This window comes from Calidris pugnax, unplaced genomic scaffold (genome assembly GCF_001431845.1).
Source record: "Calidris pugnax isolate Ruff unplaced genomic scaffold, ASM143184v1 scaffold5, whole genome shotgun sequence".
NCBI classification, from domain to species: domain Eukaryota; kingdom Metazoa; phylum Chordata; class Aves; order Charadriiformes; family Scolopacidae; genus Calidris; species Calidris pugnax.
In genome coordinates, this window is record NW_015090814.1 from 2,471,541 (window position 1) to 2,497,827 (window position 26,287).

The 26,287-nt window shown below is 39.4% G+C and overlaps 1 protein-coding gene across 1 annotated transcript in view; it reads right to left on the reverse strand.

Moving 5' to 3' along the window:
• The window catches only part of PDE7A (phosphodiesterase 7A), a 48,843-nt gene extending 22,684 nt beyond the window's left edge, over nt 1-26,159 (reverse strand). Inside the window, exons 1-3 of the mRNA XM_014939601.1 lie at nt 26,100-26,159; nt 17,422-17,482; nt 9,288-9,371 (exon numbers count right to left, since the gene is read on the reverse strand). Coding sequence (XP_014795087.1) covers nt 9,288-9,371; nt 17,422-17,482; nt 26,100-26,159 — 205 coding nt within the window. The remainder of the gene's footprint in view (nt 1-9,287; nt 9,372-17,421; nt 17,483-26,099) is intronic.
• Between the last annotated feature and the right edge of the window lie 128 nt (nt 26,160-26,287).

Genomic DNA, 26,287 nt, shown 5'->3' on the forward strand with positions numbered 1-26,287 from the left:
TGGCACTGCCTCTGGTGACCACTGAAAAGAGCCTGGCTCTATCCTCTTTGGACCCTCACTTTAGGTATTTATATCCATGAATGATATCTCCCTGAGCGTTCTCTTCTCCAGGCAGAACAGTCCCAGCTCTCTCAGCCTTTCCTCATCTGCCCCTTAATCATCTTCCTAACCTTTTCCTGTTAGACCCTTCAGCATGTCCATAGCTCTTGTGTACTTCTGTCAGACTCTCCAGCATGTCCACCTCTCTTGTGTACTGGGGAGCCCAGACCTGGACACAGCATTCCATGTGTGACCTCACAACAAAAGGACAACTGGCAACATTCCTCTAATGCAGCCCAGGATATCATTATGTTTCTTTGCCACAAGGGCACATGGCTAGGTTCATGGTCAACTTAGCGTCCTGCAGGTCCTTCTAGGCCAAGCTCCTTTCCAGCTTGGGCTGGTGCCTGGAGTTGTTACCCCGCCCAGGAGCAGGGCTTTGCCCTTCCCTTTGAACTACTATTTATTCCAAGTTAGGTAGCAACAGCTTGACCAGACATCCTACCATTTAGATCTGCAACGACTAGAAGAACTTCCAATTGAGAAAAGAGATTTTGCCTCCCACCCTCCCTCCCCCAAGCCCTCTGTAGTTCAAGAACACCTAATTCTGGGAGAATACACCACCCCAAAGCACTCTCTCTTCAACAGCTAATGGGACAATTCAGAACAGGTGAGTCAGATGTGGAGGTTTGACAGGTAATTAATTTAACGGGGAGGCTGAAAAAGCAAATCACCAGCTTTCAGGTGGGGAGGAAAAAAAAAAAAAGGTAGGTTCTGAAGGTGCAGGAACACTGATAGCATCCATGCCTGCAAGTTTCCTTCCTAAATTATTATGAAGGATATAAAAATCAATCGCCTCATGTTTTGGCAGACCAGCAAAGACCAGTCCACGGGAAGGACTGGTGAACTGAAGGATAGGGTTGTGCACTGGCAACTCGGCATTTCTCTCCCGGCACAGGCAGAAAACTCATTCCCTTTATATGCATGATTAATAAGAGAATGCCAGCCTACTCCCTTCTATCACGAGTCACGAAGCAAGATGCTAATTTCAGAGACCCTACCAAAGCAAGGCTCAGTAATGGATTTGTAATGGAAAGAAGCGGGTGAAGAGCACGTTGCCTTTGCTCAAGACAAATCAGGCTGCACAAAGATCCCAGCCCAAACCTCCTTTCAATGCCCCATCCAACAGTAAGGACAGCTTAAGGACAAACTAGAATGAGAAAAATAAATACATGTATATGATGTTTACAGTCTTGAGAAATGAAAGTCAGGCCCTTGGGCATGGGAGGAAGCCAACTGCAGCAACTGCCTTCCATGCAAGGAACCAGAAGACTGAACCCGTAGGTCTTCGTCCTGGGAGAGCTGCTGCTCTCCAAGCACCATTCTACTTCCCTTCTCAACTCTTCATGCCCTACTAAAAGTCATTATTTTATTATTATTTCTTTTTAAAATGATTATATTCTTGTTCCTAAGCATCTTAAGTGAGATGCTGGTATAATAAAAAATGCCCTTCTGTAAAATGAAGAAAAAAAACCCAAGTAGTTGTGTTTACTAACATAAGTTATTTTGCTAATGGTACGCATATGCAGCAAGAAAATAAAATAATGCAAGTTGTCTTCATGCAACAGATTTCATCTGTATTCCAAGACACTTATTTTAATCTCTTCCCACTCCCAACCTTATGCGTTGCACTTCTTGAAAACCTAAAAAAAAAAAGTAATTTTTGCACCATTCACAGCTATTTATTTTTCTCATGCTGAAAAAAAAAATACAAAATAAGTAGAGAAATGACAAATGACAATCACTTACAAAATCATAATATACTGTTGCATTTATTCTCTGAATTTTTGCATCTTTCATATAATAAGGAGAGATAACAAAAGAAGGAATGACAACTTAATTCTGGTTTGGCTTAGGTTTTTATTAATAGAAACCTTAAATCCTAGCAAAATGCTTCAACTTTCTTTTAATGCAGAGATAAAGACTCGCAGCTTCTGATAGGGTCCTGGTCAAAACAAGGCTTATCTAGCATAAGAACTATAGCTCCATTTCTTCCCTGCTACAACCCAAAATGTAAACAGGACATTATCCATGATAAAAACAATTGAATTTTGCTGTGAGCTATAGAAAGAGTTTAAGGATCTCTGGTATCGCTGCCACTAACAGAAAAAGGAATTTAATAAAAAAATATTTGAGAGGACGGATCTTTCTTACATTTGAACATGAAACCTGAAGTTTGAGGTGCACAGATCCACCAGAGGTATGGTTTTTTTTTTCCTAAAAAGTTAAAGGAGAACTCTTCTTTTCACGGAATTGATCTTTCACAATTTTTCCATATGAAAACCAACTACACATTTATCATTTTTTACATAGCAGTCACTGTCACCAAACCTGACATATTATCTGAAAGTGTCCACTACCTGTAAATATATACAATTGAATGAAATATTCAATTTCACTTGTCAATTAGATGCGTATTTCTAATGCCTTCCAGGATAGTCATCAATAGAAAATTATTTGTAAGTTAAAAATATTATCTAGCATTTCACACCACTAGAGGGACCCATAAGCATTCCAATGTCACATCTCTTCCCATCAGACCATTAAGAAATGCATTATATTAGATCCATGCACATTTAAAAAAAAAAAAAAGTCCTGTTATTTAGCTCTTCTTAAAGTTTTCCACTCATGATTCACATTTTAAAATACGTTTAAGTCATTCAGTACTAAAGTTTTATGTAAAACTATGATTTTGTTTGGAAGATATAATTTCAGGAAGGAATTTAAAGTTGCATATAAAGACAACTGGTGTCTAAATTACCTTATTGTAATTCCTGTCTTCCTTAGAAGCATTATGAAGTCCTAATAAGGCACTACACCCCCTCTTCTGCTTTAAAGAAAAAATTAAGCTAGACTGTTTTGTATTATGTATTATCTATATGTACGTAGATATGCATATATATTCATACATTTTTTTCCCCAAATGATAAAAATCACTAGAAAATATGCTGTGAGTTAAGGATTAGTTAAATAAACATGGCTTTGCAAGAGTCTTCTGACTAAACAGAGTCAGAAAAATTTGTTAAATTTGAAGAAACTCTAGTAGAGTCCCAATTCTAGTAAAAAATATAGTTTTCAACAGATCCTCCCTCATGGAGGGCAACTGCTAGGCATCACCACCACCAAAGATATCTCCTTTACAAACTAGAGAACCACAGAATAATGGGATAATCTAGATTGGATACAACTCTAGTAAAAAAAATATAGTTTTCAACAGACCCTCCCTCATGGAGGGCAACTGCTAGGCATCACCATCACCAAAGATATCTCCTTTACAAACTACAGAACCACAGAATAGTGGAATAATCTAGGTTGGATGAGACTTCTGATCGTCCTTTGGTCCAATCCTCTACTCGAAGCAGAGCAAATTTGAGAGAAAGCACTGGAAGTGCAGGGATTAGACTACTTCAGTACGAATTAAATGCTAATTCTCCTATGGCACTGTAGGCCTTTAAACAATACAGCTGCAAAAGTGTAAAAAAAAAACAAAACACTGAAAATATATGTAAAGGATTCTACCTATATAATTCTTTTGAATTTTCTGCCCTTATCTCAGCAATAAAACACTGAGCTGTCCCAGTGTAAGACTCCAGAACACACGTGCTGTTTTTACAGAAACTTGAAAATAAGAAATTGGAGGTAATATTAACTGTCCAGGATAGAAAAAGGGAAAAAAAAATAAAAATCTGTCCTGTATTGTCAATTGGAAGCTTTTAGCCTGAAATCTTCCTTAACCAAGCTCACTTCAAGCTCACTTTTCACTTCAAGTTTTTCTTCACTGTTTTCTTTTGGGCAAAGCTATTTTTAGGACATTTTCTGTGACTTCCCCTTGTGTGACCGCATTCTCCCCATGAAAACTGAAGTCAAAATTTCTCTCCCATTGAGGAGAACAATTTACTTGAATAATCTGAATGGTGAATCATTAGATGACAATTTCTAGAATATATCCTTCGCAGAAAGGCAGCTTTTAGAGAGATCTCTTGAGTACAAGCTTTTCACTTCTCACTGCTGGTATTTTCACAGGGAAATAAATACTTCACTCAACCTATGAACACACAGAAATCTTCTTGCATGACTCTATTCCTTGTGAAACTCACCCTTCTTCACAGCAGACCGTTGAATGAGACAGACAACTACTCTTAACCAGACTCAGCCAGGTAATTCCTCTATTTTCTTGAAACAAAAAAGGGCATTCAGCTTCATCTGGACTATGCTCATTTTATCTCAACCTCTAGATGGCAATATCAAAAGATCAGGTGCTGTCACAAAGATTTCTCAAATTAAGGCAATCAATTTAGATTTGAACTCTTCTCTATTCTTTGACTTCTGGCCTCTCACCCAAGGGAAGTCTAAATTCACTGTCCAAGGTAAACCTTTTCCAACAATTTGTGAGCAGAAAAAAATGGAAAGTTCAAACCAACACTGCAATCAGTAGGCACTGACATCTTTGCCAGGTCTCAAAGTAGTATGTAAGATGCTCTGTGAACTGCAATTTCAAAGTAAACAGTCTGAAAGTTGCATAAACTCTGGAATTTCTTCATGTGTTTGCAACTCTTAAGAAAGAGTTATCCATCACCTATAAAACTCAGCTTAACTCTTCTGTTCTTTTCTTTTCCCACTTAAAAGGCTCCACAGCCAACCAAGGAGAACAACCATCCAAGTCTTAAGTTCCCATCACATCAGTTTCTCTCCCGTGTGAAGTGCTGTACTATATGCAAGCATCAATTTGATTCAAAATTGAGTCATGCCTAAATGTTCACAGAAATATACTGATTAACTCAAAAAAAAAAACAAAACCAAAAAACCCTTCTTTATAAGATGCTTTAATTGACACATGTGACATATTCAGTTATCTATTAAACACAAAAGAGAGCCACACGTGTTGGCAACATCACCATCTCCCTATAGGAGCAAGTTCTGAAAACCTTTAAAGAAGATCTTACCTATTCTGGTGCAGATACAACAGGAAAAGCAAAAAGAAAAAAAAATGTTTCCTCTTGACAAAACCAAAGTATTCAGTTTTTATCTGGATCTTTCAGACTACATCCAACAATCCTTTCCTAACAAGGCTGTTTCATAGCATTGATTTAAGTTGTATCTGTGTAAGACACATCCCAATATTTTTGCTGTTATCTTAATTATTCACTTTATTCATTTTGGCTTCACTTCCTCGCTATAACACACTTGCACCTCACCAAGCACCAGGAAAAAGGATATTTTAATACTGTCATTTACCAGTTCTTCTACCACAATTAGGGGGTTTTTTTGCATTAGCTTTTATCAACATATTCTGTGAATACTGCAGACTGCATTAATGTTTTAATACTGTCATTTACCAGTTCATCTACCAAAGTTGGGGTTTTTTTTTGCATTAGCTTTTATCAACGTATTCTGTGAATATTGCAGACTGCATTACTATCTATGATGTCTTGAGTAATGTAAAAAAAATATATTTAAGAGTAATCACGGTAACTGTAGTCTGTTTGTAAACCAGCAATCACTTTTTCAGTAACTTCCCTGAAAAGCAAACAGTACACGCTGGGTTGTCTGTCTGTAAACTCCCTCCTTGTTACCTGAGGAGTGAAAAGCAGATGCAGTGCTCTATATTGAACTCAATAAAATAATAAAGTGTATGCAATTGACTGTGCAACTGTGAAATGTGAACATCTATTGAACAAAACCAGACCATTATATTTAAGGTAAAAATCTATTTCCAAGGAAGAAAGTTACGTGGCTGCTCTCTCTCCTCTCCAGAAATGGTGGGTTTAACTGCTAAGTTGAATTTACGCCCTTGGTTCCACACAGACATAATGAGAACACAGCAACAGAAAAACTACTAATTGATGTCCCAATGTTAACCGGTTACCAACCAAGATGAAAATACAGTCCTGACTTTCCAGGTGCCTCAGGACGGGGTCTTGTTGAAATTAAAATCTTTTTATTGAGCTATTCCTCGTGGCTAGTTATAAAAATGCAACTTCTGGGACAACAGATAATATAGAAGGAAAACTACCACCCAATAAACTCAGTTTGATCATCAGTCAAATCCAGCATTTAATAATCCTCAGATACGACTCCCATACCACCTTCTCTAGCATGAGATATATTTTTCCAACAACCATTTTAAAATTGAATTTCCTAGAAAGAAGTTACTGCTGAGAATACTTTTAGCCAATTTAGAAACCTGAATATTCACAGGCCAATTACAGAACTCTGTGATGAGGATGCCAACACTGAGTTTATAACCCATACGAAGACACAGAAGAGGTCTTAAGAACTAAATGCTACCAAACTTTGCTTTGGTGACACTAGTTGAAGTTGTAAGAAAAATGTTATAAAACAGAAGTGGTTATTAAAAAAAAAACCCAATATAAAACCAAACAGTAGCTTCCTGAAAATAGAGCAATGCCTTTAAAATTCAGTACTCCTCAAACCTACCAATAAAATATTGGGTTAAGAGCCTATTAATGAAATATTGGAAAAGAAAACTGGTCAGCAGATTATCAGCTGGACTTCCTGAAAGACATTCCACTTCTTCACAGAACATCAATGACAGAAAAACAAAATAATGCTGAACAACAAAAGCGAAACACAAAATGGCAATTATACTTCATCACTGAGAACGACAGCGGGTACGTTAAGTCACCTGCACGACAGGTAAGCAACGATCATTGCAAGATATTTAGAACCACTGAGTAAAGTCAGTGGATAGTGGAAGAAAGTTAACAGTGAAACTTCAAAACCAGCATGAAGGCAGCATATCTGTGCATTCCTGATGTTCAGGGGGCAGCTGTGGTAGGGGAAGGAAAAAAAAAACCCAACCAAAAAAACCAACATTCAGATAGTCTACTCTGCCTCAGCTGCAGAAGAGACCCTTTTCAGGCCAGTTTTTGCCCCAAGTGAAGAGCAGGCTGGCTCAGCTGGCTCCTCTCACTTGCTATCCATGGTTCATGTGGGTGAACGTTTTTCAGCCATGTAGCTCCATGTGGCAAAATCTTTCTGAAGTCACCAGGGGAGGGCAGGGAGAACATCCTAACAACAAGGTCAAATCTGATCCCTGGAGGGGTTCAAGGCCAGGCTCACGAGGTCAAATCTGATCCCTGGAGGGATTCAGGGCCAGGCTGGATGGGGCTTGGAGCTACCTGGTCTGGTGGAAGGTGTCCCTGCCCATGGCAGGGGGTTGGAACAAGATGATCCTTAAGGCCACAGAATCACAGAATGATATGGGGTTGGAAGGAACCTCTGGAGACCATCTAGTCCAACCCCCCTTGCCAAAGCAGGTCCACATAGAGTAGGTTGCACGGGTCCCTTCCAACCCAAACCTTTCTATCATTCTATGATTTCCACAACTTCTCTCTCCCCACAGCCTGATAGGACAATACTAAAACTCTTTGGCTTACAAGAATTAAGGAAACACTGATCAGGACTGCATTAGCATTGCAGAGAAAAAAGAAAACATTTTATTCATTAAAAAAACCAAACACCAATACAATTTATGTAAATTAATAGATAATCTAGTGATATGGTGAGAGATGGGGCTGAACTCCTTACTGACTCTGAAAGAAACCCCACGAAGTAGCAGGAGTCTGAAGTCAAAGAGCAATACTGCAATGGGCTGCAGTCCTGAAGTGCAAGAAAAAAAAATAAAAATAATCTGAATATAATATGCCAACTCTGAAAACTGCCACAGCAGCTGACTCCAGAGGGAAGTTACAGCCAAAGAATTTTTCGGGCCTCCTAGCAACATTCTTTGCTGTCATCAGACACCACAGTTGATGTTGCTAAAAGTTGGTGCCTGCGCCTGAACAAGTAGGGGCAAGAAGAAAGGGTGTGAAAATCCTTTTCCTGATTAGTCACGATCTGCCTGATGCACAATCATCAGGATGGAAAGAACCAACACGGTGAGTGTCACAGAAAATACAGCTCATTTGACAACAGCAACAATATTGTACACGACCATCTTTTAACGGGGAGCTCTTTTAATATTTCTGTTAGAATTTGGCTGTAACAGCATGAAATGCCACAAATATATATATACACACACACAGACATAGTTATGTAATTGATAAATCGCATGCTGTTTCTACAGAGAATTTTTATTATACTCAATAGAATTATTAGGACTTGAGACAGAGTTCTTAACCTCTTTATTGAAAAAATATCAATAGAGCATACTCTTCAAACTTTGTTTTCTCACCTGTGACACTAACGTTTGAATGAAACCAAGAGTTTTAAATTTAAGTAGTGATCTACTTTTAAAAAGAGTAACCTCAGTTAAGATCAGAGTATTAATTAGCACAGTTTCTGCCACTCATTTTTATTAATAAGGTATTTATAACAACCACACTTGCTACCATGAAATAGTTTTTCTAAATCTCTCCACTGCATTCAGAATACCTGGAATCGCGCTGCTACAATGTTGGTATAGATACTTTACGACACTTAATACATTAATATTATTGGCATATTTAATTAAGATTTAAAATCCCCTGCACTTCTGCTGCATATTGGTATGGTGGTTATTAAAGCTTTTATATTACAACAGCTACTGACGTATTTAGTTATAACCATATAGATGTAGAGAAAAAAAAAAGTAAAATTATCCAAAAATATTCTTCTTGTAACATTTCCAAGAAAAGATGTTTCCTAAAACACATAATTAAAAAAAAATTTAGTATGCTGTTTTCTTATAACACTTTAATCTTCATTTAGGATTTGTCCAGCTCCAAAAAATTTAAGTCCTAGCTACATGTTTGAGTATATGTAATGTTAATTGGTTATGATGAGGTCGGGGATATTGGCATCTACTGTCATTCTCTTCAAACATCATCCTGGACCAGGATGTGTCTTCTCAACACAGGAAAGTGTTCTTCTCAACTAATTGTGTCTGCCAAGCAAGACCTGGGCACACACAGCAGCAGCTATATAGAAGATGATCTTCATTTCCCTAAGGTCTAAATTCAATTAGTTTAAACTACATTTAAAGAAAAAAACAAAACAAAAAACCAAAACAACCTAGCAGTGGGATTTTCCTCTTATTTTTGGTAGTAAAATAGCACGAAAGATTTTTCCTAAGTATAAAAAGTGGTCTTACTATAGAAGCTGCTAACTTTATTTTTAGAGGCTCGGCAGTTAAAATTAATGGAAGCCTTTGTTTATTTGTCATTTATCTACTTTTAAATACTTACAGTGAAAAATACGGAAATCAATGTATGGATGAGAACCTCTTCTCTCTGTTTCAAATCCTGCCCGACTTCTTACTCGCACATCTCCTAGAAACAGGGTCAAGAGTGAAATAAAAGTGTGGAAGAGTGGCAGAGATAAAAATGCAAATGAACACAGCCTGGAGGGGTAAAGATTCATGTACTTAAAGGAGGAGGGTTATTCAAACAAGAGGCCTATTTCAATGCTTTTTTTTCTTTTCTTTTCTTTTTAAAGGTGAAATTCAAAACAAAGTTTGAAGACTTGTTAAACATGCAATCGCATGCTTTCTTGTCAAAATCTCTCCTGCCTAAGCAGACGTTGCCAGAAGCATGTGATAAGCATTCAGATGAAATTGGGAACAGCTTGCTACACCAGTATGGTAAAAAAATGCACCTTAATATGACAAGAAACAACAACATTAAAGGTTGATTTGTTCCTCAGTAACACACATAAAAACGATAACATTTTGTACAGTACAAAAAAGATTCAGCTTCTAGAAATGGCAGCTTTTAGCAAATAAGCTAGTTACAAGATGGTTTTAAGAGATATTTTCCCACTAGCATTTACTTACTTGCGCTCAGCTGTTTGAATATTACACAAGAGCCTATTAAAATACCAAAACTCAGTATTAAAATTTTATCAACACTATTTTGCACTGCAATTAGCTTCAACCTGAATCTTTTCGCATGCTAGTTGATTTCTACTCAGGCATTTTACCAACTGAAAGCTGATCAGTATTCTTTTGTTAGGTAATTGTATGCATTAATGTAATTAGTTCACCTGCATTAAAAGCTTTCACTAAAAATTCTTTAGCAATTACAAATTTGGGCAAACCTTTGAGGATCAAATGCAATACTGTTTCTCTCCTAATATCCTTAAAAAAAAAAGTGAAATTCAAGACATGAAAATGTTCTGGTTTCTAAGTGATTTTTCATATGAATCCAAACTAAGTATTTAACACAAAGAACTAAGACCAATAAGAACAATATAAAAATATACTTATTTAAGGTTCCAGCAATGGATAACATCCTAATACCCTGAGAATGCTCTTTTCTTATCTCCAACCTGCTAATTTGCAATGCTGAAGCAGGCAACTTAAGTCAGCAAATAACAAAAGATACTGAAACTTCAGTAATGTACTTTTAATACTTAATAGGTATCTTTCTAGAGATCCATATCAATAAACACTGACATATCTGTAGTAACGCAATTCACATGAATGTTATCTTGGGAGGCACACTAGAAGGACCACAAAAAGATAAGCAGACCCAGAGCTCCCCAAATACTGAGTCTAAAGTTGACATTACCAGTTAAAAACATACCAAATACATGTAGTTTTCAGTTATTACTCCTCCTGGCTTTTTGAAAAGTGAAAACCTTAACAAGCTGCAAGGGAAAGTAACCCAATTGCTACCTGTAAATATTATTTTTCAGACAACTGACAATGAATTACTTAGAAAGGTTTCATTCATCTGAGCAGAGAGCAAGAGGCTTGTCTTGTCCCAGGCAATACAGAGGCAGCAAATTGTAGAACTCTTCTGTTAAGGCACAAGCAACTGGTGAATTTCATTTGCAAAGGAAGCGAATAAAGAGGAAAAAGGGAGGTAATTTTGGAAAAGAGAAGATATTAGTAGCTGTGCATGAAACTACCAGTTTACACGGAGGAAAACTAAACTTTCATTACCTTTCACTCACATTTATCTGAGAAATCAATCATAGCTACAGCTGCGTGAATGACTTCACCAGCTGAATTAAAAGAAAAATAAAAGTTTTGTTAGTTAAGCTATTTTTTATTATTTTTTTTTTTACAGAAAAGGTGGTCTAACTTTTGTTAATTATATTTAGTTTTCAAGGCAGTCTTTCAAAATTTGCCAACCATAATGTGAATTACCCCATAGTTTCAGTCAGTGTGCAACTAGGTTTTGGTGAACAATTTATCTGTTCAAAGTGTCAAGAACAGGAAAAGTTCACAGAGAAATACCTGAAGACTAACATGGAATTCTGCAAATAACAGAACAGGCAGGTTCATCTGATAAATGATCTCCAGAAAATCTCTCTCTGCTTCTTTTTCATTTCCTAGTACTTAGTCCAACAGCATAGAGTAACAGTAACCCTGTTATCCTTGAAATGCCCCCAGTGGTGTGGATTTTGAGTAGAAAAATAATGAAAAACTGTCTCCAAGTGAAATGCAGAAGTGCAACTAACCACATTGCTTTTAATAGTAATTATTAAAATGTATATTCACAGGAATAGTTAGCCAAAAGAAGAAGTGATATACTAAAAATGCACATGGCAAACTATTAAAAATGCGATTAAATACGATAAAAGTAAAATGAGGGTATTTACTTGCATACATATGAAATGAGGAAGTCTCAGAAAAGAAAACAAAATATTTTTATTAAATAGTTGTTAAAATTGTCTCTCCTTGATCAGGGTAGGAGCAGAGGGTATTTTAAGAGTCAAGATCTCAACAGTGGATGAATGTTTTTAGAATACATTTAGATTCATTCATTTGGATTTATTGGAGACACCACTTCTACAGGACTGGATTTTATCACAGTCAAAGTGGAAATTCCTACTCGACCAAAGGGGAGGCAGAAGAGCTCCGTTAGTGTTGTATAGAACTACAGCATTTTTCAAGATTTCAGCCAACAAGTGTGCTTGGAAAAATTGGTACAAGCGTAATGTGAAGATACCACACATCCATTTGAGATTTCTATTCTTATAGAAACATGAAGAGGAACAGCATCAAACTGGCTGCACATTAGCTCGTTATGAAATGATGTGCTATTTATTAGCACAGGGAGACTCATCTCTACTGCCTGTGTAGAGTTAGTCCCAGAACATCCAGAAATACCCGTCCATCGTTCCACATTCACTGATCTGTTTATCTGACCTGCAAAGACCAATAGATCCCAAACGCCCCCACTTCATTGTGCTTACACACAAGGTAACAGATTCCCATCGATTGGGAAGCCCTGCACGAGTTTTTTGTAATCCTATGGCTCTGAAATTACACAGAATTTAATTTTAAGGAAGAGGTATGTTTATAATCATAGGTAAAGGCAAAAGACACCTCGGATTTAAGATTATTTTTGTAAGACAAAAGGACACTGTTACGCAATTCCTTCAAACAGCAACAGAAGCTCAGCCAGAGACAATTGTTATTATGGTAGCTGACAGATAACTAAAATTCAATACCTAAAACAAACGAAATTATAAATAGGTTTTATTTATTTAGATCTTTAAAAAAAACCAAAGTCATAGTGTTTAGAAAGTCTTTTGAAACCATGAGATCACACCATTTGCTTGTAGGTGAATCTCCCTGGGGGGACATGGACAGGGGATGGACAGAAGTGGTGGCAAGCTGAAAATTTTCATCTTAAGTGTCTCCTCTTTAGCCACTCTGAAAAGACTCCTGTTTCCTCAGGGGAACACATTCAAGTCCAGCATCTTAATGACAGTGGACTTCCAGGAACAATCTTTCCCTCCTCCCCCTCTTTGAGAGTTTCTGCGAATCCAAAGAAGCAGGAGAAAGATCTAAAAAAATGGGAAGCCTTCCTTTCAAAATCTTATTTTGTGCACGAATAGGACAAAATAAGTGTTGTCTGAGTATTTGACTAGAATCTTTTCTAGACTAGTTCTGCGTGACCAGGATTGCTTGCATTTTTAAGGCAGAGGCCATAGAGGCAGAAGCTCAACTGCAAACTGAATAAATAGTGGAAGAAGGGATGTAAGAGGGAGGTTTGCAGCTAGAAGAGAAAAAGGAATCGGGGCTGTAGCAAAACTTACCTTGAGACATAGTAGAAGAGGAATCAGGGCTGTAGCAAAACTTACCTTGAGACATAGCTCCTACCCCTCTCTCAGATTCCTGCTCCGATACTTACGGGGCAGCTGAGACGCCGCAGCTGACATCCCTGGGTGTCAGGGTCACCCCAGCACATACTCTGTGCTACCCTGTGTATCCCCCCTGAGGCAGCAGCTGCTTTGGGGGAGCTGGGGCAGGGATCCCAGAGATGGCAGAGGACAGCTGGGAGGAGAAATTCCAACAGCCACCCACCTCAAGGTAAACCACCCCAGCCACGGAGTTGCAAAGAGCAGGGTTTCCAGAAAAAAAAATAAAAAAAATTACTAGCTTCAGAGATTAAAGTTCCTACTATATTCGTTGGAAAAACAGATGACAGGTCAGCTGAATATGCTGGAATTAAAGCAAAAGGAACACAACACAACTGCTGCTGGAGAAGAGTGTGCACCTGCATCACACATTTGGAGCGATGAAGACCTCTAAAGGGGAGGTGGAACGCTCCACGTGTAGCTCAGAGATGTCTCCTCACCCACACAAGCAGCCCGTGCCCCTCTCTTTCCACCCCATGCACTGCAGCAAAACTCTCAGGCAACATAAAACAACAAGAAAAAAAAGAAACCAGAAAAGCAAAAGAAAAAAAAATACTCAAGAAGGTATCAAGATTACACAGAAGCACTTACAAGAAATTTTGAGAAGAAAGTCCTCGCAGCTGCCGAGAGAAGCGAATGACTCAGGTGATGCAGATATATATATATTAGCCCTTCTAAGGTCTTAAAAGAAAAATTCTACAATGCTGCATCTGTATCTGTATTTTAAAATAGTAAATAAGCCACTCGGGAGTGGCGTTAGTGTATATTTTGGGAGCAGGGTATGACAGATGAGTCATTAGAGTCAACGCTGTTTGTTTATATTGACACTGATGAACAGAGCAAAGAGTGAGTTATTTTGCATACCCCCTAAAATCTGATCTTTTAAATTTATCCTGGAAACATTTCTATACCACAGGAATTTCTATTTACTCGTTGCAAATGAATATTGATTGGATTCCCATTCAAGCAGCCTGAAAACATTAAAGGAAACAACTATCGGGCCAGCACAACTGAAGGGAGGCAGAGGGAGGTGTCCTAGATACCCTTTAGCTTCGTATTTTTGGTCTGCTAAAATAAACACCTTATTGATGTACATTTTATTAGTAGATATAGTCCGTTTAGAATAATAACCAGCCAACTAAAAGGCAAAAACCTCTCATGACTGTGCCTAACTTCCCGTTAATTTACAGGATTCCTTACAGCTTACTCTGATAAATAAAAAGAACAAAACCAAAAAGCCTCACAATACCGTATGGGCAATGCAATATTTCACATTTCTTGCAAAAAAAAAATATATTCTAATTGAATAAATTCATTCTTGAATCTACTCCGGTAAGAATGTTTCTACACACCGATGCTTCCAACTGTTCAGCTTTCAGGCTGGTCTTTTTTTTTTTACAGTTCATTTACGAACACAAGAGTAATAGATCTGGAAATAGTTGCTAAATTGTACAGTAGAGTGTATGTAACAGTCGAGGGGGGGAAAAAAAAAAGGTCATCTCCAAGTGAGAAAATAATACAAATTTAGCACACTGAGTCAAACATCCAAAGAGCAGTTTTTTGTTTGTTTTTTTTGACCCAGAGGGTCAATCCCTTAAAAGCCTCAGTGTGAGCCAGCATCACCCAACACCAGGAACACCAGCAGGAGTTCCATTATCCAGAGAGAGCACCCATCACGTCACCTAATAATTAATTCCAATGAGAGAACAAGTGAAAATTTCATTTCCTTAACATCATGTTCTGGATATATTCCAGTTCTGCCCGTGAGCCCCAGTTCAGGTGTATAACCCCAAAGCAGGAGGAAGCCCAAGCGCTTTGCTTTCCTCCAGATTTACTCGAGCATCATCACAAACCCTTCCCCAGAAATGATGGGTCCAACTACTTCATGGTACAGTTAAACTTCTGAAGTAGCAAAAGAAATGAGGTTATTCTCCCCCAAAATTAAGATTTATTTTCTTAGAAGCTGAGTTTCTATCACTAGCAGGTTAATTTTAAAAAAAGACACAGACATATATTAACGGTACCTTTAATTCAAGCCTATCAGTGCATTTTTAAAATCCATTACGACATATTATTCCATAATACATATATCCTGTTGTGGAATTAAAAGTACTCAGTTTTTAGGACTCTGAAGCAGAAAAAAAAAATAGTGTTTTCAAATCACAGCACAAAATAAATTTAGTTTAAAAAATAATTTCACAAAATCAAGGAAACAGAGCTGCATCAGGCCTGAATTTACTTTCTTATTCTTATGACTAGAGCAGAAAAATCACATTTTGAAGAATTCTAGTGTTCCTCCTGCAAAAAGGCTAATTGAAAAGATTACTTTAACTTTTGAAAATGGAATAAACCTATTTTCAACAACAACAAAAACAACCTAGCAGCTTTTTCAATAAGCATTTAGAAACCAGCATCTTTCATCCTCCCCTCTTAACAAATCTGGAAAGTAATTACCTTCTCTTATCAAAAATCCTTCAGTAGACAGTCAGCGCTATAGAATTAACAACTTCAAACTTAAAAAAAAAATTAAAGTAATTGAAAAACAAAAATGAGAAGATGCTAAGTCAAAATTGGATTTATATATACCTACACATGCGTATGCCTACATATGTAGGTTATGACTATAAATTCAAATATATATACACATGCATATAGCTTACAATTTTAAATTCATAGACAATGCAGTTATGAATTTCTGGGGACTTTAAAACACACAATATACAACTAAATTGAAAAGACTCGGGGCATAAAAAGACATGTTCTGGCTCATTTAGTTGGAGCCGGTGAAGAATTTATCATCACTAGCTGTTGATGTTCATCAAGCCGTGAGAGACATCGTGCAAGCATTCAGAGCCCATTTCAACACAAAATCAAAGCTCAAGATGGCTTAAATTAAGTGGAGTAATTTTGCAGTGAAGCAGAGTATATCCACAGTCCCCAGGCCATCTGCCCCTCCAGAAGAGGTGTGGGAAGTACCAAATCCGGCAGCCAGAGCTGCAAGAGCTTTGCAACCACAGATCTCAACTCCTCCTTCACAGAATGGTTAGAGTTGGAAAAGACCTTAAAGATCAACGAGCTCCAACCCCCTGCCATGGGGGAACCTCTTACTTCCATCCACCCACTATGACAAAGGGTCCCCCCCCAGATACTTTGCTCCTCCCAGTACTGTTTTTTCACTTTAATTCAGCTTTACTTTAGGACTACAAGGATCATTAGGGGCCTGGAGCATCTCTCTGATGAGGAAAGGCTGAGGGACTTGGGTCTCTTTAGTCTGGAGAAGAGAAGGCTGAGGGGGATCTGATCAATGCTTATAAATACTGAAAGGGAGGGTGTCAAGAGGATGGGGCCAGTCTCTTTTCAGTGGTGCCCAGGGACAGGACAAGAGGAAACGGGCACAAACTTGAACATACGAAGTTCCACCTGAACATGAGGAGGAACTTCTTTCCTGTGAGGGTGGCAGAGCCCTGGCAGAGGCTGCCCAGAGAGGTGGTAGAGTCTCCTTCTCTGGAGACATTCAAACCCACCTGGACACGTTCCTGTGCAACCTGCTCTGGGTGACCCTGCTCTGTCGGGGGGGTTGGACTGGATGATCTCCAGAGGTCCCTTCCAACCCCACATCATTCTGTGATTTACCCTTCATCTAGTTACTACTCGGGAAAACTTTCTTCAGTAAGCTGATTAAACTTCTGGCCCTGTCATGCATCCTCTTCCTTTTCAAGTCATCTTCTTAAAAAGCATTGTTTAAAATCATATCATTATTTTAAGAACACCTTGAATATTTCATAGCCTTGGTGCTGAAGTTTTTAAAAGCATGTGGTAACTCTCACGCAAATGTTCTCTAAGTTACAGTTTTAACCAGAAGGACACCATGCAGAGGTGATAAATCCCATCACAGAAATAAATATCAATAATGAGTCACTTGGAAAACTTAACTTCCACCAAATATGTTACGTTAATTATAAGACTTTTTTTTTCTTTTAATATAGGAGGAAAAAATCCAGCACAATGATTAACTCAGGAAAGAAAAAGAAAAAATGGCAGACAGCCAAAATACCCAAGTCAACAGAAAAGAAACCAAATTCTTCTGAAGAATCTAACCAGAGTTTTATCCAGGAGAAAGGGAATAGTAAGTTTAAGAATTCAACACTCAAATATAAGAAAAATAATAATTTTAAATCAGTCATAAATGTTAGAACTTTGCAATATAGAAACTGGTTTGCTTACCTAGCATACGAATGTACAACGCAGTCTGATCTGAGCTGTCATAGGAAATTGCTCCACGTCTCTGTAAAAAAAAAAAGAGGTATATTTTATGCAGGTTAGAACTGAATAATTTCTAAATTGAAATAAAAATAACATATTGATTGCCCATTTCCAATTTATCGCTCAAAATTAATTTTGGAAATCTGAACATGTATAGTTCAAAAAAACCCCCATATATACTGATTGTGTTTTAGGAGGGGACAGAGGAAGGACAGGAATTGATAGTGAAGAGATTATGAAAAACAGGACCAGAGTGTGGAAAAAAACATCCCCCCTGTATTTCTTTCCAGATGCTCCTCTATCATTTCTCACAATAAAAGACACAAAACAACATTAAGCAGACCCAAAGAAACATGGCCCTCACAGCCTTCGAGAATTTAATACTTAAAACAAATACTTGCAGTTCTTGGTTTGTTTGTTTGTTTGCTTTTACCTATGGGGTATTTCCATCTGTCAAAGCTAAAAGTAGTTTTAGAAGAAGTAAGAAAACTCAAATGACACTACTGATGCAGTCCTAGGAATTCAGCTTATATCCTGCAAGGGCAGGACTTGCCGGCCACACACTATTTTCATTCCACCCAGTACGTTCTGTGGATAAATTCAGGTACCACTGAAGCAGGATGTAACACATTAAGGTATTTTAAAGAAAACAAGCAAGTGGTATTGCACATTTGATGATAAAAGTCTAAAAGAGTCATCGAACTACCCATGCATGACATTGAGATGCTCCAATATAGACTGTATTTCTTATCTACACGGAACGTGTATATACCACACATATTTTGTTAATATGAAAATAGTTATAATCCAGGAATTTTCCCCAAAATGTAGTGAACTGGTGCTCTAACAGCTGAAAACTGGAGGAACCTTCTCATAGTTACACAACACTGGCACCATGTAGCCTTCAAAGGTGGGCACGACTGAGCACCCAACCTCGCACTTTGCCTTTACTGTACTCTCAACATCTTCTACCACTTACAATCATAGAATCATAAAATTGCCTGGGTTGGAAGGGACCTTTAAGATCAGAGTCCAACCATCAACCTAACTCTGATTAAAAAAACATCACTAAACCATAACTCTAAGCACTATGTCAACCCATCTTCTAAATATCTCCAGGGATGGTGCCTTCCAATGCTTGATAACCCTTTCCATGTAAAAATGTTTCCTAATCTCCAATCTGAACCTCTCCTGGCGCAACTTGGGGCCATTTCCTCTTGTCCCATCACCTGTTCCTTGAGAGGAGGGACTGACCCCCATCTCTCCACACCCTCCTTTCAGGGAGTTGGAGAAGGTCTCCCCTCAGCCTCCTTTTCTCCAGGCTGAACACCCCCAGCTCCCTCAGCCGCTCCTCATAAGACTTGTTCTCCAGACCCCTCACCAGCTCCGTTGCCCTTCTCTGGACCCGCTCCAGCACCTCAACGTCTTTTTTGTGGTGAGGGGCCCAAAACTGGACACAACCCTCAAGGTGGGGCCTCACCAGTGCCCAATACAGGCAGATGATCATCTCCCGACTTTTACTCACCACTACTCTTCCTGATACAGGCTTTCATTAATATTATTTTTAACCCTAGAAACAGAGAATGACCTTCACAATCAGACTTCAGTTTTGCCCATTCACAACATTTTTTTCTACAAAGAAATAAGAATTTTTTGTGTGCATTAAAAACTCCTATGACCTTTCCACAACCACCATACTTCTTATTTACACTGAGGACAGGAAGTCTTGGGTGACACAATGGGTTATCACACCCCTTTGAGAACTTCACCTAAAAGCCAGCCAGAAGGTGAACACAGTCACCCATTTTTTCCCCCCCCTGTAGCAGAAACAACCCTCACCAGGGACACCCAACAGCCTGAAAACACACAATTCATAAGATGGGAAACCAAACCACATTAGAAAACAGGAAAGAAAAATAGATGTTAGGCATTGAGAAGAATTCTGAAAGTAAGATTAAGAGATAAAGAAACAAATTACTTGCAAGGAGAGAAAAAATTGCTTATAAGCATCTATCTACAGAGCAAACAACACACAAAAAAAGTCTAGAGATTAAATAACCTCTATCAGCACGATTTATACAACTGTTGTGTTGACTCCAAACACAGAAATTACACTTAATTGTTTCGATATTTTTCATGTTAAAACAAGAAAAAAATCTTACACTTGAAATCAGGAAAGTTTTTGCAAAGGTAAACTACACAGAATGGTTTGGGTTGAAAGGGACTTTCAAGGTCATTGCGTTTCAACCCCCCTGCCATGGGCAGGGACACCTCCCACTTAATATTTAATTACAGAAATGACAAAAGACCTAGCACCAAATTGGGTCCAATAATAGTAGCCGTTTTAAAGACTACAAGGAAGAACTCCCTGCGCAGCAGTTTTACATTGAATTAGCTTTTGTTCCCTATTTTCTTGGAAGATCATAAACCATGCAAATAATCCTTCCCTTGAAATCTGTTTGTACAGAGTTTATCACAGCAACGTGCCTGTCCCGATGAGAAAGGCAGCAATGCACCTCCTCAGCCAGGAAATGATTTCCTACTAACATTTTCTAATTTCTTCACCTTAGAACTTCAGCAAATCTCAGCTGTGTTTTCAGTAGCCTGGAACATCAGTGATGTAAGTTTAGTGCTATCTTGCAATTTGCACCTGTCCCTTACAGATTTCTGGACGTGTCCAGGACAGTTCTGTAATCTAATACTTGAGAAAGCTCAGCAAACACACAGCTGGAAGAACCATGGCTGATTGAAGCGTTAGTCACAGAATCACAGAATAATTTGGGATTGGAAGAGACCTCTGGAGATCATCCAGTCCAACCCCCTGCCAAAGCAGGGTCACCCAGAGCAGGTCCCACAGGAACGTGTCCAGGTGGGTTTGAATGTCTCCAGAGAAGGAGACTCCACCACCTCTCTGGGCAGCCTCTGCCAGGGCTCTGCCACCCTCACAGGAAAGAAGTTCCTCCTCACGTTTAGGTGGAACTTCTTATGTTCAAGTTTGTGGCCATTTCCTCTTGTCCTGTCCCTGGGCACCACTGAAAAGAGACTGGCCCCATCCTCCTGACACCCACCCTTTCAGTATTTATAGGCGTTGATCAGATCCCCCCTCAGTCTTTTCTTCTCCACACTAAAAAGACCCAAGTCCCTCAGCCTCTCCTCATCAGAGAGATGTTCTAGTCCCCTCATCATCTCTGTAGCCTCTGCTGTTCCCTCTCCAGCAGTTCCCTGTCCCAGTGCTCCAGATGGGGCCTCCCCAGGGCAGAGCAGAGGGGCAGGATGACCTCCCTCCACCTGCTGCTCGCACTCTTCCTGATGCTCCCCAGGATGCCACTGGCCTTCTTGGCCACCAGGGCACATTGCTGGCTCATAGCCTCTGAGAATGAAAACAGTCTACTGAAAAATAAGTCCAAATATGTTGATTCTAAAAAAATATCACTTTCTGTCTAAATCAAAAACATTATTTGCTAGATACAGTACATCCATGTATGATATCAAACACAAAGCATGTTTTTAAAAACATAAACCGAGTGATTTCATTCTGCAAGGACTCTGAAAGGTGGTGTAGGAATCTTCGAGCAATCAAATCCTTTTAAAAATTTACCTTTCAAAGTTTGGTTTCCTAAGGAAGAAGAGACAGTTTATTGTGTAAACCTTACTAATAATACTTCAAAAGTAGTAGGACGATTTCAGCTAGTTTTGCTGAAAGGACAGAGGTCCTAAGTATACTTCATTCACCGATATTTGTCAAATAGGATAGATAAGAGGAAAACACTGATTAGTGAGTTCCACCAAGGGACAGGGTGGGTGATGAGTGGTGAGACCTCGTACCTTCAGACCAGGCTAAGAAGTGAGGTACGGACAGTGAGGAGCACTGAGGTGGGAAGAGACAGAGGAGGGAGATAAAGAGGTTTATCTTTTATGGTAAAGAGGCTTCTAGTAACTTGTGATAAGTAGGTAAATTAAGTAATATTACGCTCACTCAGCCTCCTGCACTACTCGAGAAAAATGCAAGAAAAAAGGCAAAAGAAGAGAAGTAATTTCATCCACCCCACCCCACCTGTGGTTCTTTAAGATACTCTGCCCAGATTCTGCTTTTTAAACCCAGCAAAAAGACAGACCAGATTTAATGCATCAGCTTCTACTGAGATGTCAACAGTCACATGCGGCAAATTTGCAAGGGGAAAGGCAAATACGTCTTGAAAAACTAAAGTTCTTGTAAAGCACTCAGCAGTTCAAATAATTTAATCACCAGGATTCTGCCCTCGGTGACAGCCAAAAACGCCTCCTCCCTCATTGCTAATCAAAAGCCCGCTCTCTGTAGCCTACACCAAGACATCAAGACTACACTTAGACTGAGAACGTGCCTTCCTTACACAGAGGAGATGACTGCAGCGTACACCGTATCAGCCTATGGAAACCTTGGCTAAAAACCTCATGGACAGAGCTGGACTTCTGACACTTCAAAATACCACATTATTGTTAACCCTGTTTATTTCTAGACCTCTGGCACCTCTTTGGTCTCCCTGAAGCTTTGTACCACTTAACTTCTGACACTTCAAAATACCACATTATGGTTAACCCTATTTCTAGACCTCTGCCACCTCTTTGGTCTCCCTGAAGCTTTGTACCTGGTAACAACTGTAAAGGATATTGAACTCTTCGTCTCCCTGTACAAATCTCAAGGAAATAAGCATCATTCCAACAAGCAGCCAGAATTACCAGTGCTTAAACTGAAGACATCCCTGACATGTTTAGGAAGGTTGCCTTTTTAAGCACAAGGACAACTCAGTCCAGTGGATCTGATTCAACATCAGGTGAGGTTCTTCACCACTCTGCTCCTTTCCCGACACGAGCACAGCCATCTGAACTGGGCAGGCTGCTTTCCTTCAGCGGTGAAGGCAGACATCAGAAAGATGGCTGGGAAGGATTGTCTACGCTAGACATCCACTCTGAAAGGCACACTGGAACAAGGACAACTCAGTCCAGTGGATCTGATTCAACATCAGGTGAGGTTCTTCACCACTCTGCTCCTTTCCCGACACGAGCACAGCCATCTGAACTGGGCAGGCTGCTTTCCTTCAGAGGTGAAGGCAGACATCAGAAAGATGGATGGAAAGGATTGTCTATGCTAGACATCCACTCTGAAAGGCACACTGGAAATTTCAATTTCATATCACAGTTGTCATTTATTCTTCCAAAGGGCAATACAGTCAGAAAAGCTCTCATTTCTCCTCTCTTTTGTTACATCTGAATGGAAGAAGTTCAAAAACCTGAATGCGAGTTCCATTAATCCTTTAACTGCGATGATACAAGGACTCCACAAAAAGGATTTAAGTTAGATCTTTCTGCCAATCTTTTCACAAGAGTATATGAAGTTATTAGAGGGCTGGAGCACCTCTCCTATGAGGACAGGCTGAGAGAGGTGGTGGTGGTCAGCCTGGAGAAGAGAAGGCTCCAGGGAGACCTTAGAGCCCCTTCCAGTCCCTAAAGGGGCTCCAGGAGAGATGGGGAGGGACTCTGGATCAGGGAGGGGAGCCATAGGATGAGGGGGAATGGTTTTAAACTGAAAGAGGGGAGACTGAGATGAGATCTCAGGAAGAAATTCTTTGCTGTGAGGGTGGTGAGACACTGGAAGAGGTTGCCCAGAGAAGCTGTGGCTGCCCCATCCCTGGAGGGGTTCAAGGCCAGGCTGGATGGGGCTTGGAGCAACCTGGTCTGGTGGGAGGTGTCCCTGCCCAGGGCAGGGGGTTGGAACTGGATGATCTTTATGGTCCCTTCCAACTCAAACCATTCTATGATTAAGGCCACGGAAGGGGAGCGATGTGCCAAAATAGCACACAGATATCTCTTCAAAAGGAAACTGCTTCAGTGATGCTGAGGAGCACAGCAGATGCCTGTAACGCCTGGAAACACAGCACCTGCTGCTGTTTGTGCCAAACAGAAGCGTTTCCACTGATGGATCAGGTTTATCACAAGGACTCCCCATTCCAGTCCAGAGCAGAGCACCAGCATTATTGCTGGGCCACTTCATGCTGGCAAGCACCAGCTTTTGGGCTGGCAAGCGAAACAACTGCTGGTCCCATTCCAAATCAGTAGAAAGAACCTGGCAGAGCTGCCAGGCTCCAAAATTCAGTACCTCCCACCAGAAAGAACCACCTTCATCTTCTTGGTGGAGCACAGAGCCCTCATTTCACGACTCAGTTGTTTATTCAGGAGTTGGGAAAGGACACGAGGACAGCATCAGTCAGGGGTTTTTACCTACTTGGCTCTTCTCCCCAAGTTATTGCCCAACAAACAGAGGATTATTATTTTCAGAAAGAGAAATGGAGAACAAGTTTGGAGAAGTTGTTATAACGTGGCAACTGCAATTTCCTGGTTATGCTGCCTCAAATATACCCACCTGGAAACTACTAAAGATTCTAAGACAGTTTATCAACAAGAAGTCCCTAGAATGACAAACTAATTAGACCAGATTTCTCTGACTACTATCGGATTTCAAAAGTGAGACTGTCATTTGTCATAACTCTTTGAATTATTTCAGTTAATTAAGAATATCCATACTAACCTAAGTTTCCACAAGGCATCACCAATTTTTTACCTGCTAAAGCACTGGAAAAAGTGTTCTTTTAAAGCACTTAAGAAACTGTTGTTGAACTCAGACAAGCCACTGCAAAATGGTCCTACTATAAGTATTTCACTGGAGTTCAAAGCAGTATTTTGAAGGTTTATCAAACCAGTGATAAGAAAATGTAGTTAATTGCAGGAAGGCAACACTAATCAGCAATAAGACACAGCCTCCCTCTCAAATATCCGAATGTGGCAATTTTAATATTTTCCTCCATATAAAGCTATTTCACACGATCATCTCCCAAGAGAGATGGCAATAATTTAAAAACTTGTTTATATTGTTTGAATATAATTTATTGCTTGAACTGCTATAGTTTGAATGACATTTATCAATTGAATGACAATTATCATAATAACAGTTATCAATGTTAGTGATAAATACATCTAACAGGCATCTGTAATGTATTTTCTCTTATACACCTTAGGTGTGTATCGCATGGCATTGTTGATATTTACCCAAATTTTTATCAATGTAAGAACTTCAAAATTTAACAGCAATATACAAAACAAAGCTTGAAAATTAACCAGGAAAGCATAGACAAAAAAAAAGCGTGAGGACAGAAACATGTAGGGTAATTACCCTTAGAAACTAAATCAGAATGACAGGAGGACTCCACAGCAACAACAAAATAGGATAATTGGATGAATAAAAAAAAAAAAAAATGTATTTCTTTAAAAGAAACAACTGTTAGCACATTTAAAAACACAACCATAAACAGCAGAGGGTTTTATCCTTAACCGTATTATGTCAGCTACCTGGAATTCCTATTTTTCCCCACCTTAGCACAATCTTTGACCAAACTGAATCACAGATATAACCCTTCAGCAGTTAAGTTTCAGAGAACCAGCAATTTTGACATTTTATTGGTAACAGGCAGATGATGCAGCAGCCAAGCACACCAGCTGTAAAAACCTGGGTATTTAGAATGCACCTTTAGTCACAAGTGAACATCCACTGGGGCATCCCGGTCTTTTTCTTGATGTTACAGAAGTTATCACAAGTGCTACCAACTCAGCCTGAAGGGATTTTAGAACTTTAGAGCTGCCTTATTGGCAATGACTGAAGAGCACGGGCAGGGATACCCAGCAAAGTTTGTTCTCGCAACAAATTCAAATCCATGTTTGTTCAGATTCTCCTGTTAATTGCACAAAAATGTTAAAATTGTGTACTATATGTATATAAAAATGCAGGAACTCTGATTTTTGTTTTTCCCCTCCAGTTTCTCTCATTCTCTCCGATAATTCTGGCCCTTCTTCACAATCCTAAACTTAAATTTATTCCTCCTTTTGGAATTAATTCCAGGTTAGGCACCGAGGTGTGCTGAAAAGAGCTTGGTCTCCTCTCCAGGCACCAATCCCACCTATATTTACTACCACAATATACATTATGGGGACACTCACATTCTTTAGAATGAGAGAGTACAAACTCCTAATTTTGTCTAACCTTAACACACGTATTTCAGAAGGCAGGCACGTCCAATGGAAAGGCTACAAAGCAAGTGAAGTAGCCTGCATTTCACCCCAGCAAACAAAACTGGTATTTCCACTCCCGTAAATCCCGAAATCAACAACACAAAAAGGGATATCCTGCCCAGGAAGCAAAATACGCTAATTTGTATTATTCTGGCTACGTTTAAAATGGGTTTTCCTTATTTTCACAAAGCCTTTAAAGCCCTATAAGCCCCAAAGGTCTGTTAGTGAAGGAGGCAAGCAAAGCCCTGCCATTCAGAAGCCATTTCGGCTGCCTTTTCCCCGGCTCCCCACTGGCACGGCTACAAACACACTCTTTCCCACTTCAAGGCAGGCAAAAGTCAAGAGTTACAAAAATCAGGTATGAACGCTTAAGAAACATAATCTAAAATGACGAGTGATGTGTTTCCAAACCAGGTTGGATTTTTTTAAAAGAAAAAAAAAAGAAAGAAAAATAAGCACTCGCGAAGTTCTTAATGACTTGTTTTCTCTCAGGCTACTTATAAACCCAGTTAAGTTCAAAACAGGGTAATAAAATGGCCTACCTTAGAAGCAATCCATTTGATAAGGATCACAGCTAGACACCAGATCAATGCAATTCCCATCGGATCGACCCGGAGAGGTGAAGCATAATTCCAACCCCCCCCTCCTTCCCTAACCCCTCCCTTTGCCAGAGCCGGAGCGGCCGGGCAATCGGTGGGACGGGTGAGCTATCGGTGGGACGGTAAAACCG